The sequence below is a fragment of the Ipomoea triloba genome, chromosome 10 (assembly GCF_003576645.1).
Source record: "Ipomoea triloba cultivar NCNSP0323 chromosome 10, ASM357664v1".
Taxonomy (NCBI): Eukaryota; Viridiplantae; Streptophyta; class Magnoliopsida; order Solanales; family Convolvulaceae; genus Ipomoea; species Ipomoea triloba.
Genome location: NC_044925.1, coordinates 25108464 through 25117256, shown reverse-complemented (window position 1 = coordinate 25117256; position 8793 = coordinate 25108464). Strand labels below are relative to the sequence as shown.

Below are 8793 nucleotides of genomic sequence, written 5' to 3'. Positions count from 1 at the left end.
TATTGATCGGACTAGACAATAATAGTAATGTTGAACGGGGCTTTCCTAGTACAATTTACCTCTCTTATGGCATGCTAATCTTGGTATTTTCTCTAATCTTTTTCGTGCTTTGTAGTTATCCTCTTGGTCTTACTTGTTACCAAACTAACTTATGGCATGCTAAATAAAATGTTTTATGTTTAATTTTCTTAAAAATGCCTAAGTTTGTTTGAAGGTGATTTTTGTCAAATAATTGCCAAAGGGGGAGATTGTAAGTGTACAAATGATACACGGTCCTTATGTTATTGGCTACATTATTTGTCAAAAATACACTTAGCCTATATCTAGGTTTTATTAGTTGTTTTGGACCGTTAGTCAGTATGTATGCCAGTGCTAAAGAGGAAGCTGTGCCAGCGGATACTGTCTCAAACAGAAAGGAATTAGTCCACCAATTCAAATTGTGTGGCTAACAGTTTTTTAAGGGTTGTGGCTCTCTTTTATTCAAGGAGATTTTCAGATCTAAAATGGTGAAGGTTGTTAAAGGATGCTACACTATATAAAGGAAGGCACTTGAAGCTCTAACATTCACCTCTTCCACAGAATACAAGTTGAGAGCCTTCACACATAAATATTAAGAAGATCTTTTGAAGATTTAATGACGTTCTACTACTGTCTTTGAAGCTGTCTTTGATGCTGTCGTTGATGCTGGGTCGAGATGAAGAATTGAAGAATTCTTGGCTTGCAGTTTTGTCAATTCAAAAGTAGATGTTGAAGGTTGTGTGTTGGTAGTGAACCTTTGTACGTTTGGGTTGTATTCCAACTTGTGTAAACCTTGGTGCATCTAGTGGATTGGGCAAAAGCTGAGTAGCCCCGTAGATGTAGGAGTGATAGCTCCGAACTGCGTGATCAATTCCTGTGTCCGGGTTCTCTTTCTTTTCTTGCGTTTTTATTTCTTGTTTGGCTTTTAGTTTATCTAATCTGGACTAAAACCTATAAAAACGTTAAATAATCCTTGAACCCGTAAAGTTTTGCATTCAAGATCCACGAAGTTATTTCAGATTATTATATATAAATACAAATATATTATTCAATATTTTATATTGATTAATTAAGTAGTACTTAAGTCAACGTCGGTAGCGTTGTTGAATATATTGTTATAATTTATTTTCAAAGGCAGTAGTTGGCTGGTTATGGCTGTTTCCTTGTGGTTATAGGAATCCTTTTGATTACTGAGCAACGGAATTAAATATATGGATATCAAGAAAATATTCCTTATAATTTGGTGGCTAGCTAAATGTTAGATTAATGACCTGTTTGGTTCAAAAAATAATAAATGATTGAAATGTATGTACAAAAGAGGTCTTTAATTAATTTTATATAGTAATGATAAATGGGTGGTGGTAATTTTAAAACGCTTTGTTGTAGTATTTATACATGGACACCTAGCATAAAGTTTATGCATAACAACATGCATATCATTAAAATGTTTTCTCTATTACCCTTTCTGATTTTATTAGCAATGGCTTTCATTCCCAATGCTTTAACAGCCAACATCACAACTGATCAATCTTCCCTCCTTTCTTTGAAATCCCATGCCAGCTTAAGCCACCACCATATCTTGGCAAAAAACTGGTCGACCAATACCTCTGTTTGTGACTGGATTGCAGTTGTATGTGGATCAAAGCACCATAGAGTTGTTGTTTTAGACATATCCAGTATGGGTCTCGTGGGTACTCTTCCTCCACAACTAGGCAACCTCTCGTTTCTTGTTTCTCTTAATTTGAGTCACAATAGTTTCCATGGAAACTTACCTAGAGAGTTAGCCAATCTACGTCGACTAAAATTTTTAGATTTCAGTTATAATGATTTTAGTGGTAAAATTCCAGAGGAAATTGGTAATCTTGAGAATGTAAGAAATTTGATATTGGAATTTAACCAGCTTGAAGGTCCTATACCCTTTACCATCTTAAACATTTTCACCTTACAACTTTTGTCCCTTATGAATAATAACTTATCTGGTCCGCTTCCTATGAACCTATGTCAACATCCTTCTAGACTTAAAGCATTGTGTCTGTCTTTCAACAAGTTGAATGGTGATATTCCAAATAGTTTATCAGCATGCTCAGAACTTGAAGAACTATTGTTAGATAACAATAATTTTGCAGGGATGGTGCCGAGGGAGATTGGGAACTTGACTATGCTTAAGTTTTTACACCTCGGAAGTAACTACTTAGAAGGTATGTTGCATTACGTTGTTGTATTTGGCTACTGCTGGAGTAATAAAAAAAAATGCTTTTAATGAATATATGTTGCGGAATATGTACTATCTATAATTGTATCAATTCTATATTGATATAATATAAAGAGAAGAATCTATATGTTCGTTTCATAGATTACAATATCATTACATATCTACCGAATTATATAATAGACAATATTGCTAATGTTCTAATGATAATATAAAATATGTTAGTGTAATTATGTGCATTATTAACAGCCTGTAAATTTTGATTTCTTTCCTTTAATAATAATATATAAGATATTTTTAATTTTACCATATTTTCTTTTTAGATTTTCCTTTTATTTATATGAAAACTTTGTTATAGTAACTGAAAGTTTATTTTAACTTTTTATTATTCTTGCCTGACTTATTCTAAAATATTTTCCAACCTTTAAATAATAATATAATTGTTATAATAGTAATTAATAATAATAAAAACTAAAATAATCATTTTTTTAAAAATTTTTGTTCTTTTTATTCTTTTTAATTTGTAACCCTTTTCTCATTTATGGTAATAAGAATTAAAATACAATGATATTTACTTAATTTGATTTGTTTATTTCGACCCTAAAAAAAAGTTAAAGATATTATTATTTAAACTGTCCTCCTACAAAATATGAATATCATAAGAATACACTTTTTTTTTAACCAAACCTTATTCATTGTAGAACAAATATTAATTTTCTATTATAAAACTATATTTGTTCAATTAGAATATACATTTTATTACAAGTTGATCTATTATATAAGAGACAAAACTTTTCTCTAATTTAAGAATTTAAATACAAATATTTCATTATCTAATCAATTTTATAAGAAAAAAATTATTATTTCAAGATATTCATGAGAGTTTGCAAGAAGAGTTTAATATAATGATATTTGAGATCTCAGTCATATATACAAGGGAAATTTATGATTCAATGAATTAATACACTATAATTTCATTGTATAATTTTTTTTATTACTCTTTGACAATATTAGTTTTATTGACTCATTAATAATCTTCAAAATCACATTAAAAAGACTTAATTTGTTTTAATATGAAAATTGTTAGTGTAGACAAAAAAGAAAAAAATATAAACACATACACATATATACAAAACTGTATAAGCGATAAATTGGAACTAACCTCCTGCCATAATTGTTCTTCTTTTGAATTTGCCATAGTTGCTATAGTTTGTCTTAGTTGCTATAGATGCTTTGGCAGCGTGCCTCCCACTTTTTCTCTGGTTCAAAATAGATGGCGTATGTATTGTCCTAAAGACGGTAACTTGAGCAGTGGGGGACCCAACTTATATAACCTAGCTTATGTATCATCAATATACGCTTTGTAACGGAAGTCATTATTTATGTTACAAACCTTTAAAAATGTCACAACTTAATGGCCATTAAAGGCCCTCCTAACTTGCACCATTTTAATGCATTTTCTAAATGAAAAATGTTACAGTTAGGACATGATTTTTATTTCTAATCACAACAATCTACAATAATACTCATCTTTACTACTACTTTTTATCACAAATTAAAAATACTCATTTTGATTATATTGAAAACAATCAAATTTATTTTATATTAATTAACTTTAATATTTAAAATTACATTAATTATTTACTTATTTTAATTTTTATATTTAATCATGCTATGCGAATATTATAACTAGTACTGTATGCATGTAAAGCTCATGTGTTGTAATTTTGTAGGAACTATTCCTCGAGAGATTGGAAATCTTCAGAGACTAGTTGATCTAAAATTGGGAAACAACTCTCTTATGTGAATAATACCTGAAATAATATTTAACATTTCTACCCTAACTGATATAAGGATGGAACATAATAGTTTCTCTGGTACACTCCCGCCAAACATGTGTTCACGTCTTCAGAAGCTTGAAAAAATTTTCTGGGAGGGGAATAAATTATATGGCAGTATTCCAGTAGGCATAGGAGAATGCACTTTGCTTAAAGTGTTATATATGTGGGGGAATAAATTAAGTGGGCCATTACCAAGAGAGATTGGAAATTTGACAATGCTAAAGAGGATTGATCTTGGTGTGAATGCTTTGTCAAGTACCAACAATGAAGCTCTTATTTATATATTGCACTCTCACCACACCTTGTTTTATTGAACTCAAATAGAGAGTAAATTAAAGCTAGTAACTTTTGGAATTTGTAACATTGCAGGTGAAATACCAAAAGAGTTAGGCAAGCTTGATGAACTAGAGGAACTCAAATTGGATGAAAATGAATTAAGTGGTTTTATTCAATGGGAAATCTTCAATATCTCAAGCCTAACAGATATGACACTAGCATCAAATTATAACCTTTCAGGTACTCTACCATCCTCTTTGGGTTATTTGCTTCCCAATTTAGAACAACTATACCTTAGTTGGAACAACATTGGAGGAGTTATACCCCCCAAATCTCAAACGCTTCCAAGCTTGCTTTTCTTGTACTTAACCATAACAAATTCACCGGCATCATTCCGAACTCCCTTGGAAACTTGGCACAACTCCAAGTGGTAGGAATGTTTTCCAACTACCTAACAACTGATCCTCAATTTAGCCTTATAGCTACATTGGCAAATTGTAGATACCTCCAAGAAATCGAGTTGTCAGGTAACCCTTTAAACACTATTCTCCCAAACTCAATCGGCAACCTCTCTACCACTTTGGAAATTTTCAGCGCAAGCAAGTGTAACATCAGGGGACGAATTCCAAATGAGATTGCCAATTTAAGCAACTTATACTTATTGAGTATGAGCACCAATGACATTATAGGCTTTTTACCCACAACTATTCAGATTCTTCAAGGTCTTCAGTTGTTAGACATATCATATAACATGTTACAAGGATCATTTCCAGATGTGGTATGTAAATTAGGAAAATTGGCTACGATAAATTTAGGCAAAAATAAATTTTCAGGTCCAATCTCGGATTGTTTAGGGAACGTTTCTTCGTTGAGAGAGGTCTATCTGTTTAAAAATGAATTCACTTTCTTTCCTCCTACCCTATGGAGCCATGAAAACCTTTTGATGCTCGAATTGTATTCAAATAACTTGAGCGGTTCTTTACCTCAAGAAATTGGGAATGCAAAGACGGCAATACATATTTATCTGTCAAATAACAAACTATCTGGGCAAATTCCACTTAGTATTGGAGGTTTGACAGAAATAATAAATTTTTCTGTGGCTCATAACACAATCCATGGTTCAATTCCTGACGCATTTGGAAAACTCCTAGATCTACATTTATTGGATCTTTCTGATAATAAAATCTCCGGAATGATTCCGAAGTCATTAGAGGGACTTGTAAGCCTGAAATATTTCAATGTTTCATACAACAAATTAATCGGAGAGATTCCGAGTGGAGGCGCTTTTGCCAACTTCACTTATGAATCATTCTTGTCAAATGATGGTCTATGTGGTAGTCCTCGGATGCATGTTCCACCTTGCCCTGCCAATTCTCTACGTACATCGAAGAAGAGCAGAGTGGTTATGTTTGTACTCATCTCGTTGGCAGTTCTTATAGTTCTAGTTGTCTCTGTTACTGTATACTTGATTTTCAAGAGGCGCAAGAAGGTGATTCCCAGGGAACCTTACTTCTTGTCGACAGTAACACCAGCAAGATTTTCATACTATGAACTCCAACGGGCAACCAATGGATTTGATGACAGCAATTTGCTAGGTAGCGGAAGTTTTGGTTCTGTTTATAAAGGGACTCTAACAAATGGGATGCATGTGGCTACCAAGGTTTTTCACTTGCTACATGAAGGTGAAAATAAGAGTTTTGATATTGAATGTGAAGTTTTGCGCAACATTCTTCACAGAAATCTCAAAAAGGTTCTTGGCAGTTGCTCCAACTTGGATTTTAAAGCATTGGTGCTCGAGTACATGCCTAATGGGAGTCTACATAAGTGGTTATATTCTCACAATTATTTTTTGAATATAATACAAAGATTGAGTATAATGATAGATGTGGCATCTGCGTTGGAATATCTCCACTTTGGTTACTCTGAGCCCGTTATTCATTGTGACTTGAAGCCCAACAATGTGCTAATAGATGCAGACATGGTGGGACATTTGAGTGACTTTGGTGCTGCAAAGCTCTTAGGAGATGAGAACTCCATGGCCTTTACAAATTCCCTCACAACAATTGGTTACATTGCTCCAGGTATACGTTTCATTTTATTTAATTTTCTGAATGTGATTTTAAAATTTTTCACACAATAGTTTGCATTTCTAATGGTTTCTATTCAAATTTTGCATTGGTTTAAGTGTTGGGTCCCTCCTATGTGCAATAGAATAAAATAAAATAACAAAAACACAATGTAGTGGAATGTAAAAGGAGGATGTGACTTTGGCAGCTTGTGGAGGCAGCATGCGCATGGGGAGTGCAATTTCCACTTTCTCCAATTATTCCCATTTGTTTTTGTTGTTGTTTTCGGCAGTAGCAGCAGCAGAGGAGGGGAATTATTTTTTCCCATTTTCACTCTCTTTTTCGGTCAGTAGAGAGAGACACACACAATGAGGCAGTAAACAGAGCAAGAAAACCCATTTTTCTTCTCATTCCATTCGGCAGTCTGCAGCAGAGGGAAGAAACCATTTTCTCTTCTTCATCTTGGTGACATTTTGTCATGGAGTTTGCCTAAGCTTCTTGGGTTCATCTTAATCAATTCTTTGAGGTCAGCTTGTATTTATTCCAGGCATCTCTTTGGATAATCTCGTAATATTTGTATTCATTTTTATCCTAGTTTTGGAGATTGAATATTTTGAGTACGAGATATTATTCCTTTTAGCCTGTGAATATTATAAGAATGTTTTGGCCTAGGAGTTGTTGTATTTGATGATTTGTGAATGTATGGCTCGTGTGGTATCCTGAAACTTTGTACCCGAGATTTGTGATAGTGGAAATTGTTGTTGTTGGTGGCCCGTGGTTTTTCCCCGTAGTTTTGGGGTTTTCCACGTAAATCTTGTGTTCCTTGTGTTCATATTTATTTTTGGGCTATTGTGTATTATCTCCTATTTGTGTACCGTGTCGGGTCTGTGATTTTGATTGTCACAGCAAGTGGGATTTTTCCCAACATTAAGAGTATGGACGAGAGGGTCTTGTGTCTACTCGCAGCGATATGTACAGTTATGGTATCATGTTGCTTGAAGTTTTTACAAGGACACAACCTGGAGATGAAATGTTCAATGAAGATTCAAGTCTAAGGAGTTGGGTGCAGAATGCATTTCCTACGGAAATAGGTCATGTTATAGATCCCAACTTACTTGGACTAGATGAGGAAAGGTATGCTGAAAAATTGCAGTGTGTTATAGCTATCTTTGAGATGGGGATGAAATGTTCAACAGACTCCCCGAGAGAAAGGATGGTCATCAAAGATGCCTTACCAGCACTGGAAAAGATCAAAGTCACACTCCTTTCGCTATATGCAAGAACTTAAAGTAGTATGCATAGCATATACTATTTGAAGTTTATGTATAATTTTATGTACTGTTAAAAGAATCATAATTCTGAATTTGTGACTTTGTGTATCCAAACGACTCTATTTCATTAACTTCTTGATGGTGCGGCTCTTGCATTCGTATAATTATCACTAACAAGCTAGAAAGGTCACAGTTTGTAGAAATAGGGCCTTCCAACTCATATACTCTATAAATAACCTTTTTAGAGCTGCTAGATTTTATTTAATAGACAAACGCTACATATGATACATACATATCTCATTTCTACGTTCATAAACACATTACGTACTCAATTTAAGATAACAATGAATGCTACGCTTTTGACCACGATAATGAAGGTATTTAATGACACAGGTTATGCCTATCGTATTGTTCAGTCTATGCATTGATATATGTTTCAAGGCCATTCTTTCTGGAGTTTGAAGACATTAATGACCACATTAATTAATACTATGGTCAAGAGTTCTCCTTTAAACAACAGTGGACAATCCCACGCCAAGGAAGATGTCGAAACGGGCTGAAGAGATGGGCCTGTCAAAATACGGGCCTAAGGGAAGCATAACGCCTTAAGCCCGTGGACTTAGACATGGGCCCGTTAAATTTTAAAAATTTTAAATTTAAGTTAAAAATAATTAATATAAAAAAGATAATAAGTATATACTAAAATAATTTGGATAGTTTAAACATATATTAGTGCATTTGTAATTTTTTAAACACAATAATAACTAATAAATAATCAAATACATAATGTATTAATCCATAAATTAATAACAAATCATTTATAAAAGGGTTACACTTGTGTGAGACCGTCTCACGGATCCTTATTCGTGAGACGGGTCGGGTCGGGTCAAAGCACCATGCAAATGTCATACTTATATGCTCAAATATAACACTAATCAAGAATACAATTTTTATTACTTATAAGAGAAAAAGTACTACATTTTTCATAATAAGTAATGTTGACAAGTGCCCCTTACTTATAAGGGCAAATATAATACTTTTGAGGAAAAAAGTAATACTTTTAAATCGAAATGTAAAAGTATTGTATTTTCCCTTAAAAGTATTACATTTAC

General features: G+C 33.2%; 1 protein-coding gene across 1 annotated transcript; it reads left to right on the top strand.

The window, feature by feature from the left end:
* The first annotated feature begins 1498 nt into the window (after positions 1 to 1498).
* LOC116033363 (receptor kinase-like protein Xa21) lies at positions 1499 to 7698 on the top strand. The gene is made up of 4 exons (XM_031276112.1): positions 1499 to 2216; positions 4438 to 4584; positions 5178 to 6425; positions 7343 to 7698. Exons 1-4 carry the CDS (start codon positions 1499 to 1501, stop codon positions 7696 to 7698), a joined length of 2469 nt encoding a protein of 822 aa, XP_031131972.1.
* Positions 7699 to 8793: the final 1095 nt, after the last annotated feature.

Excerpts from the sequence above, each read along its gene's own strand:
- LOC116033363 (XM_031276112.1), top strand. The coding sequence starts at position 1,499 with ATGGCTTTCATTCCCAATGCTTTAACAGCCAACATCACAACTGATCAA. Across the intron at positions 2,217-4,437 it reads CGGAAGTAACTACTTAGAAG|GTGAAATACCAAAAGAGTTA; the intron begins GTATGTTGCATT and ends GTAACATTGCAG. Across the intron at positions 6,426-7,342 it reads AATTGGTTACATTGCTCCAG|AGTATGGACGAGAGGGTCTT; the intron begins GTATACGTTTCA and ends CCCAACATTAAG.